This window comes from Nipponia nippon, unplaced genomic scaffold (genome assembly GCF_047370975.1).
Source record: "Nipponia nippon isolate SJK-2023a ecotype South Korea unplaced genomic scaffold, ASM4737097v1 scaffold_22, whole genome shotgun sequence".
NCBI lineage: Eukaryota > Metazoa > Chordata > Aves > Pelecaniformes > Threskiornithidae > Nipponia > Nipponia nippon.
In genome coordinates this window covers 5323505-5341354 of record NW_028262339.1, presented here as the reverse complement: position 1 = coordinate 5341354, position 17850 = coordinate 5323505, and the positions used below count along the sequence as shown (strand labels likewise).

The window sequence follows — 17850 nt, the reverse complement described above, 5'->3', positions numbered from 1 at the left end:
CTTATTCAGGTGCTACGAGACTGCACCCCTTGTTGTTGAAGCCACTGTCTCTGTCTGCCTTGCTGTCACTCCCAGCTCCCCTGCTCTTGTGGAGCAGCCACTCTTGCTGGTCCCTGACAATGATCACCAAATCAACTGGAAACTTGAAATATTTTTTTTACCAAGTTGTAACTAGTATGTTTGTCCAATATTTGAAAGATAACTAGACTCCAAATCTGGACATACTTCCAAATTATGAAAAAACGCAGAGTCATTCTGAAAAGAAACTTGATTTTGGAATGAGCTGAAAATGCTATAAACAAACTGAGTCTTAAGTTATTCCACCAGTTCAAAACACAAGGTTTCGTGCGGTTGTCAGAGCACTGACAGGCAGCTAGCATTCCAACTTCCAAGAAAGATTAATTAAATTTGACTAATACATGCCCTTTCCCAGGCTTCTCAAGGCAGCAAGGAAGCTTATTATACAGTGTCAAACTTGAAATTAATGTAACACGTTACATATTGGACTAATGTTAATCAATTTGTCTTATTAAGGAGAGGAACTGTTAAGGAAAAAACACAAACAAGAAGAGAAATATGAAAGCAAGTCTTGACAGTAATTCAACCCGAAAACTTTTCCCTTCTGTATTCCACATATATATTACTGATATATCATATATTACTGATATATTATATAGCCCACATATACATTACTGATATCTCACTGAACACAACAATTTCAATGCACATCTCTACAGACTCAAAGCAATCCAGTGTACAAGAATGATCCCTTGCTAAAAGATTAGGAAAACACTTGGATGGTGCCAGATAGGATGATATTTTAAAGCTACAGTAATAAACAATAGGTTCCTGTTTGTAAAACCTGGAGTTGCCATCTCCAAATATAGAAAAGAAAGCCATTGAAAAAAAACTCTCAGCACTGTTAACTAGATCAAACCTCAGAAGACACAACTGATAGGAGTAAGACATGTTACTGTGCCTAACGTATTAACAATGACATTCCCTGCTCACTGCAGGGGGGGTTGGACGAGATGACCTTTAAAGGTCCCTTCCAACCCAAACTATTCTATGATTCTATGATTCTATGACATTACCACTCTTTATTACCTGTGAGGGTCAGTATTGTAAACCACAAATATTTAGAATAGCAAGGGAATGCAAGCAAGAAGAAAAATATGCTACAAGACAAATACCTCTCTAATAAACTAAAAAGATTGTCTTGAGTGAAGTAAGTACATATACTTCTTAAAAGCCAGAGAGATTTCAAAGTGTAACACTGAAAGTTAGCTATTGGGCCTGGAAAACAAACATGATTAGTACAGTAAAATCAATGTGATTCATAAAAAAAATGCATCTTGTAAATGGAACATTTATGCAAACCTCACCTTGTCACTTTCATTGCTGCAAATGTGATCTTGATGGATTGACTGGCATTGAAATGAAGTGCCAATGCTACCTACAAGAGAAGTGGGGGAAGGGAAGGAAAAAAATTAATTAAAATGAAAACCCAATTCCTATGAACGCTAAAAATAGACAACTGTACCAGCCAGAAACTATTTTTACACAGCAGATATATTTACTTGCCAAACATCTGTATAAGACAGCTCTTATATTCAAGACAATAAGCAGCAGAGAGACATTTTCCAGTGTGCCAGCAATAACTTCACCCAGATTATTTTTTTAAATGCTTAAAGATAACAAAATTAGCACTGGTTCATCAATCCAAACCAAACGTATGCAGTAAAATACATATGCACAAACTTAAGTGAGGACTAAGCTGTACTGAACCAAAATAATTAGAAGCTGGGAACAGCTTTTGGCTAACGTGCAAATGAATACATGTACAGAGCCTGTACGCTGTGGAAAAAAAGTTTCCCTCTTCTCATTGAGCAAAGACACTTAAAAAAAAAAGTAGAAAAAACAGTCTCATTTGTAAAGCTGCATTATTACATGCTTTCCTTGCAGAAGATGTACCTAAAGCTTTTCCCTAACAATTTTTCACTGTTTTTGAAGTTTTGAAATGTGGATAGTTTTATTTTGTAATTTCACATACAGCATTTTTATACATCTTTGTGGTCCACATTTGGACCATAAGAGGACTGATGAAAGATCTTGTAAGAATGCTTGACAAAATACAGACCAGGCACAGGCAGAAATCATTGCCAGTGCAAGGTCTCCTTAGACACCTCTCTCAACACAGTTACTTGGAAAAAAAAATTGTAATGTGTCATTGCTTATTGCCATGACTATTTTAGTTAAACAAAAATTTATCAGACATTGAAATTGCTTTCAATATTTTTTTCTTGCTTTTAAAGTAAAAAGTCAAGAATCATATCTGAGCTTCAGTTAATTGGTGAGTACATTCACTTTGCTGTAAACTTATTTTGTTCAAGGACATGATCTTCAAAGTTTATCTTTTAGAAAAGTTTTAATCCCTCCATTTTCAAATGGAAAGAATGCCTAAGAGCATGTCTTTTGGTTATGCACTCCCTCCACAAGTAATCCCATAACTGTATTTTAGGAAAGAAAAAAATAGTCAAAAAAATTGGTAGAATCTCCCTGTTAGTCTGAACACACCTCACACATGATTTCACTACACTGAAATTGTTAAATTGTTACAGACTACTTAAGTAGTACATAAATGTAATAAATAGCCATTAAACCTAGACAGATTTTTGGCTTGAACCTAAAAAATTTATACTACAAAAATTGATCCAGCTGTCACAGCTTATTTAAAACTGTTAGCATATGTGCTCACAAGCAGGCTTTGAAGTGAATCTGGATTTCTGTGTTGAGTTAACATTGTCTGGCTGCCAGGTGCCCACCAAGCAGCTGTCTCACTCCCTCTCCTCAGCAAGACAGGGGAAGCTCGTGGGTCGAGATGAGAACAGGGACATCACTCACCAATTACCGCCATGGGCAAAACAGACTCAACTTGGGGAAATTAATTTAATTTATTGCCAAATAAAAATAGAGTAGGATAGTGAAAAGAAAAAAGCCAAAACCTAAAAGCACCTTCCCCCCACCCCCCTTCTTCCCAGGCTCAACTTCACTCCTGACTCTTCTACCTCCTCCCCCCACCCTGAGTGGCACAGGGGGACGGTGAATGGGGGTTGTGATCAGTTCATTACAATTCGTCTCTGCCACTCCTTCCTCCTCACACATTCTGTGCTCCACCGTGGGGTCCCTCCCACGGGAGACAGTTCTTCACAACCTTCTCCAGTGTCGGTCCTTCCCACAGCCTGCAGTTCTTCAAGAACTGCTTCAGCTTGGGTCCCCCGTGGGGTCACAGGTCCTGCCAGAAAACCTGCTTTGGCGTGAGCTCTCCACAGGGTGCAGCTTCCTTCAGGACATACCCACCTGCTGCGGCATGGGGTCCTCCATGGGCTGCAGGGTGGATATCTGCTCCACCATGGACCTCCATGGGCTGCAGGGGGGCAGCCTGCGTCACCATGGTCTTCACCACGGGCTGCAGGGGAATCTTTGCTCTGGCACTTGGAACGCCTCCTCCCCCTCCTTCTTCACTGAGCTTGGTGTCTGCAGGGTTGTTTCTTTCACATATTCCCACTCCTCTCTCCCAGCTGCTGCTGTGCAACATTTTTTATGTCACCAGCCTCATTCACTGGTTCAGCTTTAGCCAGTGGCGGGTCTGTCTTGGAGCTGGCTGGAACTGACTCTGTCCAACATGGGGGGCAGCTCCTGATCTCTTCTCACAGAAGCCCCCACTGCAGCCCCCCCCTTCCCCTATCAAGACCTTGCCACATAAACCCAATACAATTCTGGTCTATGTGGTAAGGATAAAATAAGGATAGTTTTATTTAGGAGAACACATTTTTTCATGTAAATGTGGTTTTAAATCTTGAAAGCTTCACTGTTAATTCAAACATCAGTCATTATTTAGCACTGGCCACTTTTTTCAGTCAGCAATATCTAAAGCCAGGTGGATGGCTTTTACCTCTGCAAACTGACTCGATTCACCTTCTCCTTCAGCAGTTTCTGCCACTTTTCATATAGGACTCCATACAGCAGCCTTCCACCTCCGATGCTTCCCCACAAGACAACAGGACCCATCAGTGAAGAGGGCATATTGCTTCTCATTTTCTATCAGTTTATTATATGGTGGGGCCTCTTCAGCATGCGTCACCTCCTCCTCTGGCGATATTCCGAAATCTTTGCCTTCTGGGCAGTCCATGATCACTCCCAAGATTCCTGGGCGACTGGGGTTTCCTATTCGAGCCCGTTGTGTGATTAGTGTGATCCACTTATTCCATGGAGCATCAGTTGCATGATGTGTACAGGGGACCCTCCCTTTGAACATCCAGCCCAGCACCAGCAGTCAGGGTGCCAGGAGGAGCTGTGCTTCAGTACCAACCACTTCCGAAGCAGCTCGAACCACTTCATATGATGCCAATATCTCTTTTTCAGTTGGAGTATAGCCAGCCTCGGATCCTCTGTATCCCCAACTCCAAAACCCTAGGGGTCGACCTCGAGTCTCCCCTGGTGCTTTCTGCCAGAGGCTCCAGGTAGGGCCATTCTCCCCGGATGAGGTGTAGAGCACATGTTTTACATCTTGTCCTGCCCGGACTGGCCCAAGGGCTACTGCATGGACTATCTCCTGTTTAATTGGTTCAAAGGCTTGTCGTTGCTCAGGGCCCCATTTGAAATCATTCTTCTTCCGGGTCACTTGATAGAGAGGGCTTACGATGAGACTGTAATTTGGAATATGCATTCTCCAAAAACCAACAACGCCCAAGAAAGCTTGGGTTTCCTTTTTGCTGGTTGGTGGAGACATGGCTGTTATTTTGTTGATCGCATCCATTGGGATCTGACGACGTCCATCTTGCCATTTTATTCCTAAAAACTGGATCTCCTGTGCAGGTCCCTTGACCTTACTTTGTTTTATGGCAAAGCCGGCCTCCAGAAGGATTTGGACTATTTTCTTCCCTTTCTCAGAAACTTCTTCTGCTGTGTTGCCCTATATGATGATGTCATCAATGTGCTGCAGGTGTTCCGGAGCCCTACCCTGTTCCAGTGCAGTCTGGATCAGTCCATGGCAAATGGTGGGGCTGTGTTTCCACCCCTGAGGCAGTCGATTCCAGGTGTACTGGACGCTCCTCCAAGTGAAAGCAAACTGTGGCCTGCACTCTGCTGCCAAAGGGATTGAGAAAAATGCATTAGCGATATCAATGGTGGAATACCACTTGGCTGCCTTTGACTCCGATTGATATTGAAGTTCTAGCATGTCTGGCACGGCAGCACTCAGCGGTGACGTGACTTCATTCAGGCTGCGATAATCTACTGTTAGTCTCCACTCTCCATTAGACATTAGCACTGGCCATATGGGACTGTTAAAAGGTGAGCGAGTCTCGCTGATCACTCCTTGGCTCTCCAGTCGACGAATCAACTTATGGATGGGAATCAGGGAGTCTCTCTTGGTGCGATATTGCCGTCAGTGCATCATTGTGGTAGCAATTGGTACCTGTTGTTCTTTGACCCTCAGCAACCCCACCATAGAAGGGTTCTTCGAGAAACCGGGCAGGGTAGACAGCTGTTTCATTTCCTCCATCTCCAAGGCAGCTCTGCCAAAAGCCCACCGGTACCCTTTTGGGTCCTTGAAATACCCTCTCTTGAGGCAGTTTATGCCAAGGATGCACAGGGCCTCTGGGACAGTCACAATGGGGTGCTTCTGCCACTCCTTCCCGGTTAAGCTCACTTCAGCCTCCAATACAGTCAGCTGTTGGGATCCCCCTGTCACTCCAGAGATACAGATGGGTTCTGCCCCTTCATAGCTTGATGGCTTTAGGGTACACTGTGCACCAGTGTGTACTAAAGCCTTGTACTCCTGTGGGTCTGATGTGCCAGGCCATCGAATCCACGCAGTCCAGTACACCCGGTTGTCCCTTTCCTCCACCTGGCTGGAGGCAGGGCCCCTCTAGTCCTGGTCATAGTATTTGTTACTCACTTGTAAATGCAAATCAAAAGTCCCTTTATTGAGATCGGAAGCAAAATCAGCCCTTCTACTCTGTCTGGGGAACTGCTCACTGGAACTGGAGCAGCAATTTTCCTGGAAGAACCGCCTTTTGTAGTTGTTTTTCCTTGCAACTCACGTACCCATGCCTCTAGGGTCGAGGTAGATTTTCCATCCCACTTCCTCATATCCATGGTCAGGCAGGTAAAACCATAGTGTGCCCCATGGTGTGTATCCACTATATCCTCGCTCTTGAGCAGAACACTGACTCTAATAGCTGAGATGCTGGTCTGTACAGGTGGGGAGTAGGACCTATCCTCTTTGAGTTGCTGGACCTTCCAGGACATTTTCTCCACAGCCGAAACAAGGGAGGAAAAGAGACTTTCTTTGTATTCCTGGAGCTGGCTAGCTGCTTGATCCACTGTTGGTCCCTCTCCGTCTTTGCAGGTCAGTATGGCCAATGAGTTTGCGTGTGATGATGGTGCGCTCCGTACAAACTTCCACCACATGGGTCGTGTGCACTGGACTTCATCTGGATCTTTGGGTAACTGCTCGATGTCCAGGTCATTAGAAATCACCTCCAGCATGGCTAATTCCCCCAGGTACTGGATACCTCTCTCCATGGTGGTCCACTTGCCTGGGTGACATATAACATCTTCCTTGAAGGGATACCTTTCCTTCATGCCTGACAGGAGTCGCCTCCAGAGGCTGAGGGCTTTTGTCCCTTTGCCGATTGCTTTGTCAATGCCCCCTTCCCTAGAAAGAGATCCCAGCTGCTTGGCTTCCCTACCCTCTAATTCCAGGCTACTGGTCCCGCTATCCCAGCATCGGAGCAGCCAGGTGACAATGTGCTCACCTGGACGACGGCTGAAATCTTCACGTATCTCGCAGCTCACTCAAGGATAGGGATTGGGTGGTTCCCATCTCCTTTACAAGTTCTTCCTCTTCCTCCTCCTCTCCTCGTGATGGCCCTGTTTTTTCATCATCCCTTTCTAAGCAAGATGACTTTCGCTTCCAGTATTTCTTCTTGTGTATATAGGCGACTGATACCAGCACGGGTTGGTTCTCTGGTTCAGCTGCAGTGCCTGTCACGAGGGTTTGTGTAGCCACAGTGCCTCCTGCTGGGGTTTGAGTAGCCACAGTATTCTTAAATAATTGTTTAACCCTAAGCAAGACCTGACACACATTCGGGAGACATAGCAATAGGAACATGCTGGTTTGAATATCCCAAGGATATTCAAAATTCTCAGGAATTATTGGAATTAGCCTGGAGAAGAAGGGGAAGATGGAAGGTTTCTCCCCCGTAGGCTGGCTCTCCAAGGAGAAAAAGTAAAAAGTGTAATTACTAATAATTTCTGATAGCTGGCTCCCGAAATACAGAGGTGATAGCAATGCTGAGTAGAAATATGAGATTGATCTCATGACCAATAATTTTATCATACCATAAACCAGTGTTTCACAGTACAGCAAAGCAACAACCTTAATCCATCTCCCAGAAGTGACAAACAGCACATCAATACTGACAAACAGTATATATGACAAGTAAGGTGTTACAAAACACAACTCTGAGAGCAAATACCATAGCTCTGAGAGCAAGTAAATCAACATTGTGACCAGCGATTACTAAACTAACAGAATGAATGCTTATAACAAATTTGTTTTAACACGCTCTGGTCAGATTTGTCATTATCTCAACCCTTTGAGCCCCACCTTGGGCGCCAAAAAGGACTGTCGTGGTTTAACCCCAGTCGGCAACTAAGCACCACACAGCCGCTCGGTCACCCTCCCCCACTCCCCGGTGGGATGGGGGAGAGAATCAGGAAAGAAAAATTAAAACCCCTGGGCTGAGATAAAGACAGTTTAATAGGACAGCAGAGGAAAATAATAATAATAATAATAATAATAATAATAATAATAATAATAATAATAATAATAATAATAATAATAATAATAATAAATATACAAAACAAGTGATGCACAATGCAATTGCTCACTACCTGCTGACCGATGTCCAGCCTGTCCCTGAGCAGCAATCACTGCCACCCGGCCAACTCCCCCCAGTTTATATACTGAGCATGATGTCATATGGTATGGAATAGCCCTTTGGCCAGTCTGGGTCAGCTGTCCTGGCTCTTCCCCCTCACAGCTTTTTGTGCACCTGACAGAGCATGGGGAGCTGAAAAGTCCTTGACTAGTGTAAGCACTACTTAGCAAGAACTAAAACATCAGTGTGTTATCAACATTATTCTCATACTAAATCCAGAACACAGCACTATACCAGCTACTAGGAAGAAAATTAACTCTATCCCAGCTGAAACTAGGACACTAGCATGTTTTCAAAAGCTCCGTGTGACTGACTGAACAGGTTGCTAATTTGGGGAGATACCCATCATTTCTTTCCCAGCTGGCCACTGGGGAAGAGTTTCCCTTTCCCTTTTCTCTCTCCTTCCTCCCCTGCCCCCAAAAGTTATTTTTACCACTAGAGGCAATGTATATCATCAGCTACAGACCCTGCAAACAATTCTTTGTGTATGTAAGTCTGTATCATAATCCTTTGTGCAACAGGGGAAGCAGTTGATGTGCTGGAGGGCAGGGTTGCTATTTGGAGGGACCTTGACAGGCTAGAGGAATGGCCTGACAAGAACCTCATGAAATCCAACAAAGGCAAATGCAAGGTGCTGCATCTGGCATGAAATAATCCCATTCAATACAACAGGCTAGGGAGCAACTGGCTACAAAAAACTTTGCATAAAAGCATCTAGGGGTACTAGTAGAAAACAAGTTGAACATGTCATCAGTATGCCCCTGCAGCAAAGAAGGCCAACCAAATACTGGGCTGTATTAGCAAGAATGTAGCCAGCAGGGTGAGGGAATTGATTGTTCTCCTCTATTTGGTACTTTTGAGTCTGCATCTGGAGTACTGTGTGCAGTTTGGGACTCCTCGTCACAAGACAGACATTGAAAATACTGAAACGAATCCAGTGGAGGAACACCAAAATGATCAGGGGACTGGAGCTCAAGGCATACAAAAAGAGACTGAGAACTATTTTTTTTTCTCAGCTATTTTTTTTCTTAAGAATTTTTTTTCTTAAAAACAGAAGGCAAAGGGGATGTCTACAGCTATCTCATGAGAGGGTATAGAGAAGACGGAGCCAGATTCTTCTCAAAGGTGCACAGTGATAGGACAAGAGGTAATGGGCACAAGTTGGAACATGAGAAATTCCTATTAGATATAAGGAAAAACTCTTTCTATCATGAGGTTGGCCAAATATTGGAAGAGATTGCCCAGACAGGTGGTGGAATCTCCATTCTTGGAGATATTCAAAACTCAGCTGGACAAGTCCCTGAGGAACCCGATCTAATTGGTCCTGCTTTGAGCAGGGTGTTTGACTAGATGACTTACAGAAGTTCCTTCTATCCTAAATTATTCTATGATTCTGTGATCATCCTTCTCTGAGTGGAGACTTAGACTAGATGGCTTCCTGTTCTCCCTTCCAACCTAAATTATTTTATGATTCTACAGTAATGTAGGACTCAAGGAGTGATATCCTGTAATTATTGCTTCAACCTCAAAGGATCCATAAGTGCATACTCTACAGACAGTATCTCTAGGACTTGAACCTAAGTCCCCACCTCAAGCTTACAGATCCCTGTGCCTCTGATGAAAGGATTAGACCCTCCGGATACCTCACACATAGGGAGGGAAGGCCAGAGCTGACTAGTTCAACAATCATCCTTATTGACCAAGAAAGAGTTCGCCAATATTTGGGAACCTGCTGTCTTACCAAGTCACAATTGGATTACAGCTCCTTTGTACCACCTCAGCATTACTGAGTGCTCATGACTGAACTAGCAAATCTAGTCACAGAACTCAACTTCTCCAGGCAGCCTCCTACCTCCAGCTGCTACCCAGTAGAGCAGAGATGGTAGTCATATCTGGAGATGGCCTCAGTTTTCCTGAAGAGTGCCTGGACTTCCACCACTGGTGTTGCTGGGTCAAGGCCAAGAGATTTCCATGACAGTAATATAAGTACAACTTTTATCAAAGTCAAGAAGTGACAGGTACCACACCTGCCAATACCTGTAGAAGCCCTGCCCCTACTTACAGTCACATGTCCCACTTGCCCTTCTCTGTTCCTTCTCTGTTCCAGTCACAAGGTCAGTTTACCCCATCTCTTTTTTTCCCTGGAGGCTGGCATTTTTTAAAATGTCATAACCCATGTGTTCTCAGACTGCCCTGTGATTGGACAGCAGAGCAAGTCACCCCTTCCAGTTTACCTGGAAAAATGTCAGAACCAGCAACCCCTCCCACTATATGCGGAAGGGCTGCCATTTTGTTTCAGCCACCATTTTCTGGCAGGGAGCCAACATTTTTGATTCCACCATACCCCATGTGTTCTCAGACTCCCCTGTGATTGGCTGACATTGAAAGAGGCGAGGCTGCCGCAGCTCTATGCCCCCCCCCCCCCCAGGTCTAACCAGTAGCAAATGTAACAATGTATTCCCAATAGGCACACACACAAACACACATATACCCACAAATATATACATATATGCATGGCCTGCCATGCAGATCAACACAGATGGACACACTCAGCGCTCACAAAAACACAAACAGCACCAACGGCCTTATCCTGGTCCCCTCTCTGGCTGATCAGGGTGAAAGTCCATTAATGGTAAATACACACACACACACACACGTACAATGTGGATCCCTCTAGTAGCTGGGCTCAGACACTTGGTCTGCCCAGGAGCTAGCCCCTGGATCCCAGTCTCCCCAGTTGCTGGCACCTGGACATGTGAGCCCCTGAGGCCCACAGCACCACTCCAGTTTCTGGTAAAGACTGCTTCACTCACAGACATGCGTGCACACACACACACACAAACACCCCCTTCACCCCCCACCCCACCCCCCCCCGCCCCCCTCAGCAATCTGGGACTTCACCGGTCTCTCTGGTAGCCAATCCCATCCCCTGTGTTCTCGCCCTTAGAGACACACACATACACACACCTGGCTCGGAGATCACTTCACCTACTCACTGGGTAGTCTGACTTGCTATTTGCCAAAAATCACATACTTGCTCACACACCCTCACTCTCTCCAGGTGCTGGCGCCACGGACACATGGGCCCCTATGACAATGCAGTATTATTTGGGCTTTGAGCTGTGTTGCAAGATACAAGCAACACTGCCCACTAAAATGGAAAAACAACAACAAAAAGCCGACTTGAGAAGAACACATGGCTTCCTTTCTGCAGGCTTCTGCTATATGTGTTTCCTTATCCTTAGGTCAATGACCCCATAAAGCATTTCAAAAAAATGTCTGCCTGGTTCATTTCTTACATGTGTTAGCACTGTGTTAGAAGACATGTCTATACCACTGCTTCTGCTGAAAGGCATTTAGAACAGAACAGAACATAATAAAATAGAATAGAATAGTTCAGCTGGAAGGGACCTACAACGATCATCTAGTCCAACTGCCTGACCACTTCAGGGCTGACCAAAAGTTAAAGCATGTTATTAAGGGCATTGTCCAAGTGCCTCTTAAACACTGACAGGCATGGGGCATCGACCTCCTCTCTAGGAAGCCTGTTCCAGTGTTTGACCACCCTCTCAGTAAAGAAATGTTTCCTAAAGTCAAGTCTAAACCTCCACTGATGCAGCTTTGAACCATTCCCACGTGTCCTGTCACTGGATACCAGGGAGAAGAGATCAGCACCTCCCTCTCCACTTGTGTGAGTTCTGAGTGTGTTGATTTGTGTGGCCAGCTGTGTATATATGTGGTGTATACGTGTGCTCATGCATATGCCGACTGGGAAGAAATGCTCAGCCTGGCTACTGCTTGGACATGGGAGTATGGAGCTGCAGCAGCCTCACCTCTGTCAGGCTACTGGATTTGTCCTTCTCTAACATTCATCTCTGGGTGAACAGTATATAGTGAAGAGGTAGCTTTCTGGGACGCAGCCATTCTCTTTCAAGTCAAACATTGTCGTTGCCCCTGCTGTGCATAGGCCAATTGATAGGCACTACTTATATGCTTCAATATGGTGATTAAGATCCTCGGTGGAGAATCTGGCAGTCCGAGTGACTCCCTCAAGCAGTTCCTGCTGTAGAATTGACCTGACTGTACATAGATAAGATACTTGTAAATAGTCAGTAGAAACTGTTCCTGCAGATGCAAAAATGGTCATGTAGGACAGTCTTTTGTACATAGTTAAGAGGAGATAATCAATAGCAACAGCTCATGCATGCATTGGAGTGTTCACGTAGGAGGAACCATCTGGATTATAAGAATTCACTAGAAAAATAGTTCAGGAAGTCTCAACTGTTCCAACTGAAGACATCGTTACAAGGAGCCTTACAATGGAAGATCCTGTTGCCATCCAGACAGCAACTGATCAGCCTGTTAGAGAGATTTGATTCATGTGGTGGGTTGACCTTGGCCAGCAGCCAGGTGCCCACCCAGCCACTCTCTCACTCCTCCTCCACAGCAAGACAGGGGATGAAAAACCTCATGGGTTGACGTAAAGACAGGGAGATTGCTTACCAATTACTGTCATGGGCAAAAAAGACTTGACTTGGGGAAAATTAATTTAGTTTATTGCCAATTAAAAGAGATTTGGGCACTGAGAAACAAAGACAAAAATTAAAACAACACCTCACCCCCTCTTTTCCCAGGCTCAACTTCATTCCTTCATTCCAGGCTCTTCTACCTGCCCACCTCCACCCCTCACCAGCAGCACTGGGGGGATGGGGGGGTTACAGTCAGTACATAACAGTTCCTCTCTGCTGCTCCTTCCTTCTCACACTTTTCCCCTGTTCCAGTCTGGGTCCTCTCCATGGGCTGCAGTCCTTCAGGAAAAAAATTGCTCCAGCATGGGTTCTCCACAGGCCACAATTCCTATCAGGAGAATCTGTTCCAGTGTGGGCTTTTCCACAGGCTGCAGCTCCTTCAGGAAATATCCAGCTGCTCCAGTGTAGGGGTCCTCCATTGGCTGCAGTGTGCACATCTGCTCCAGCGTGGTCTCTTCCATGGCCTGCAGGGGATTTCTGCTCTAGCGCCTGGAACACCTCCTCCCCCTCCTTCTTTGACCTTGGTGTTCTCTCTGCTGTTTCTCACTCTTTTTTCTCTCCCCCTCTGCCTGTCTGGTGTTTTTGCCCTTTCTTAAATATGTTTTCACAGAGGTGCCACCAACTTTGCTGATTGTCTCAGCTTTGGCCTGCAGTGGGTCCACTGTGGAGCTGGCTAGAACTGGCTGTGTCTGGCACAGGGCAGCCTTTGACCTGTTCTCACAGAGGCCACCCCTGCAGCACCCCCCTGCCAAAACCTTGCCACGTACACCCAATACAATTCATCATGAGAACATTTTCCTATGCAAAATATCCCAATAAATTAGCTGGTTTTTTTAAACAAACACTCTGTCCATGAGTGTTTGTGCAACACATCTTTATTGTCAAGAATGCTTAGTGTGGATCACAGCAGAAAGAGGCAGCCAACAGATGCAGCAGTTTGTGCAGCAGTTTCTGGGCTCTGCTTCTCTGAGGTCTTCTTGAGATCTTGAATTTCTGGGCACTTTGTCTGGGATCTGGAAACTCCTGGGAACCCTCAGAGAAACCTGAGGGTGCCTGCTGCTGTCCCTTAAGGCTAAGGATAAGGTAAGGACAGCTCTAGCAGCTTCTAACAAAGTCAGTCAGCTGTCTTCATCAAAGGGTGCCTACAGCCTTTGTTCTAGCTGACCCCTGATTAGGGAAGATGGTGGTTTAATCCAGCTCCATAAGTAATACCACATATAAGGGAGGCTCTGTATTCTGGATCTTCCAGAGGTTACAGTGAAGTTGATAAACAAGAGAAGAGTTAACCTCCACAGACAATAAGTAAGTACTGTGATGTGGATTTCATTTATGTCACAGATTAAGAAAATACATTTCTAGATCTCCAATTCTTAGGTCTGGTTATTTCAGTATTGTGGGTGCACTATTCCTAAGTTATCTCCTATGACCCCATAGGGATAAGCTCTTTCCTTATCCCTAAATCTAGCTGGTTTTCTCCAGTAATGTCGTCTTTGCTGAGCTGCAACCAGACAGCTTTAATTAATAACCTTCAACAAAAGAAGAAAAAAAGCTCCCAACACTGGGGCTTGACAAGAGAAACAGACAGCCTTGCCAAAGCCTGACGGGGAGATAGAAAGCCTCATGGGAGACAATATTCAAGCCTCCTTACAGAACAAAGGAAACAAGAATGGGTCTCTCCTTTTTGACTAGTAGCTACTGTAGCATCTGTTGGGGAATATTTATTGTACCCCTCGAGGCTAATTAAACACATTTGTGCTTAAATATAAAGAGATTTAATGGACAATGCATTGGACAGAGTCCTACTGCCATAAGCGGTTCTACAAGGAGTCTGCAAAGATGCAGCACAAGCCGATTCCTTATATACACTTGTGCCAACACCAATCATAGGAGCGTCGGCATCGGGAGCTTAACCTGGCGTTTGGTTCATCCCTCAGCGCCAGTTCTGCTGACCAAAAGTGTCCCCCTGAGCACTCGATTTCCATGATCCTTACAAGACAGCATTTCTTATCTTATCAGCAAGGGAATCTATGCTCCCTTGCAAGGAGTCCTTCAGTCTCTGGCACTCCTGCTTCTAGGCAGTTTAACCAGTTCTGCAGTTAGGCCTTCTTGCCCTCCATACCATATCATTCCTCTGTCACAAATTACCATTGCTGAGCAGTTACAATTTGAATTTCCCCTTCAGCTGAAATGGATCCCCTGGGCCCATGGGCAGAGGGTGTGGGTGGAGGCCCCGGGTGAGGCTGGTCAGGGCCAGTAAGGCCTATTAGTGCACTCAGGGGCCTGACAAAGGCAGAAATGTCCTTCTTGTTCCTTGAGTTCATGTACCCAGGTGGCTAACTCCTTGGTGATTGCACTATCCATGGCTCTGTCACTGGACAGAGACACCAGCCACCATGCCTCCCAGTCATCTAGCTCTAAGCTGCTGGTGCCCACACCCCAGCATCGTAATAGGCTAGTAGGTTTTCCTGTACTCATTTAAAATCAGTCTTTAGGTCCCTATTTAAGGGTTGTGTGGTTTCAGTTTCTTACATCATCAGTGTTTTGTGTGACTGTTCTCAGCCCCTCTTCCAGCCTGGCAGAAACCATTGCAAGAAACCACCTCTTCACGTGCATGCCAGGAGAGGAAGTGTTAAGATACGCTGCTCAGAGCACAGCTACACAACCTTGACTCCCGTTTCCTCCCACTGCTCTTCAAGGAGTACACAGTGTCTCGGCCCCTCCCCCTTCCAACAAGTACAGTTTCATACCAAGGATGTTTCGAACGGCACAGAAAGGATTTGCTGGACTATATGCTGGGAGTTGCTGAGTGATTACAGAAGACATACCAGGAAGGGGAAAGAGCTACATTACATTTGTTACTGTTTTATGCTTGAACATGTTTCAAAATGTTAGTGCTATCTTATATACGCTATCAACATGCTATATAGAGTAGGAGGTAGTGGTATCTTATATACAGTATTGACACATTATATCGAGTAGAAGTTAGTGTTATCTCATATATAACTTAGCGTTATCCTATATGCACCATTAAAACACTACCTCGAGAAGGAGTACTAAGTGCGTTTCCCACCAGACTCCTACCCCGAGCGCCCACTCTCAGGTTCTGCAAAATTACACCTGGGCAAACTAGCTTGGCGGCTGTAGGTAGTCTCAGCCTTGCGAATGTTCGTTGGACGGTACTACAGCTGTACAATCCTCTTTTCTCTGTCCAAAACCTCCTTCGGATCCCACTTATGACACCATTTTTATTAATGTCGTGGTTTAGGTCAACACAGACTAAATGTACGTATTAATTACTATGCAATAATTGGATCTGTGTGATGGAGTTTAGATATTGACTCTGTGAAAGAGTGATTAATAATGCAAAGAACACTACAAAGTTACAGAAAACTGGTTATCTCTACTTCCCCGTTCCTTGCTGACAGGAATGGCAGTTGCCAGTAGTCAGGGTGCTGAGCATGATGGTTCCGGCCACACAAGCTTGGTCTCAGGCATCCCTGGAGGTTCTCCAGGGTCGGGCATCCCTAAAGGTAGAGTTGTGCCACTCCCCTTTGGGCTGAGGTGGATGAGTTTTATGAGGTGGAGAGACTCTTCCAGGTTGTTTTATCTTTACTGGTTGGTGGACCACTCTGAGCCATTGCTTGTTGATTGATGTAGCGAGTCGCCGGGCGAACATTCTTGTATAAGTTTAGTTCTGCTATTTCTGCCAATTACACTTTTTTTTTCATAACACCTGTCTAATTGTGCTTTATCTAACAAAAGTTACATCCCTAACAACTACATAGCAACATACTGAAGGTCAAACTGTGGGCCTCTGATATCACCCTAATTACTGGAGTGATGCCAGTTCTGTAGGCCAGGACACTTGCCCTTGCCTCACCATGGAGCTAAGCCATTTCGCAGCTTCACAAGCCCCTCTGGACCACAAGTCTCACCTCCTGTTTGACTATCAGATACCTCAGTAATAGACCCTTAGACTGGCTTTTGTTTAACAGTTATTTCAGAGAAAGTCATCTGATGTGATGTGGAAGACATCGAAAAATCCCACCATATCCTTTGAAAGCTTGTTCCAAAAGTGAACATGCTCTGTCTGTTAAAAACTGTGGTGCCTCACTCTTGTTTGTGTCATTTGGTTTTTACATTTTCTGGGTCCTTTTCAGCTTTTTTCTACCAAAGTAAAGAGCTCCCTAGTACCCAGTATTTTCTCCAGTGCAGTGAAAGTCTTTGTACATTTATGAAGTCACTTCTCAACCTTCTTTTTCTAAAGCTGAACAGATCAAGCTCTTGAAGTCTCTCACTGGGAAGAAATTTTCCTCAGATGTTTAGATAGGAACAGAACTGAGGTGTGATCAGAGGCAAAATGAATTCCTTGATAAATTCCGTTGGCTTGCTGGGGTCACACAGGAGAGGAATGTGACCTAATTACTCGAGTGATGTCAGCTCTGTAGGCTAGGACAGGCATACTCAAGTCCATGGGACCAGATGGGATGCATCTAAGGGTGCTGAGGTAGCTGGCTGCTGTCACTGCAAGGCTGGTCTCTATAATCTTCAAAAAGTCATGGCAATCAGGGAAAGTTGCTGATGACAGAACAGAACAGAACAGAACGGAACGGAACAGAAAAGAAAAGAAAAGAAAAGAAAAGAAAAGAAAAGAAAAGAAAAGAAAAGAAAAGAAAAGAAAAGAAAAGAAAAGAAAAGACTATTTCAGCTGGAAGCGACCTAGTCCAACTGCCTGACCACTTCAGGGCTGACCAAAAGTTAAAGCATAGTATTAAGGGCACTGTCCAAATGCCTCTTAAACACTGACAGGCATGGGGCATCAACCTCCTCTCTAGGAAGCCTGTTCCAGTGTTTGACCACCCTCTCAGTAAAGAAATGTTTCCTAAAGTCAAGTCTAAACCTCCACTGATGCAGCTTTGAACCATTCCCACGTGTCCTGTCACTGGATACCAGGGAGAAGAGATCAGCACCTCCCTCTCCACTTCCCCTCCTCAGGAAGCTGTAGAGAGCAACGAGGTCGCCCCTCAGCCTCCTTCTCTCCAAACTAGACAAACCCAGTGTCCTCAGCCGCTCCTCATAGGACATGCCTTCCAGCCCTGTCACCAGCTTTGTTGCCCTCTTCTGGACGCATTCAAGGACCTTCACATCCTTCTTAAATTGTGGGGCCCAGAACTGCACACAGTACTCAAGGTGAGGCCGCACTAACGCTAGATACAGAGGGATAATCACCACTTTTGACCGGCTGGTTATACTGTGTTTAATGCACCCCAGAATGCGGTTTGCCCTCTTGGCTGCCAGGGCACACTGCT

General features: G+C 45.1%; 1 protein-coding gene across 3 annotated transcripts in view; it reads right to left on the bottom strand.

Annotated features, from left to right (window-relative positions):
- The window catches only part of LOC148055446 (E3 ubiquitin-protein ligase RNF38-like), a 227137-nt gene that overhangs the window by 137207 nt on the left and 72080 nt on the right, over window positions 1-17850 (bottom strand). For all 3 annotated transcript variants that reach the window (XM_087760431.1, XM_087760432.1, XM_087760433.1), the window contains one exon: window positions 1386-1456. In XM_087760431.1, the coding sequence (XP_087616557.1) occupies window positions 1386-1456 (71 nt within the window). The remainder of the gene's footprint in view (window positions 1-1385; window positions 1457-17850) is intronic.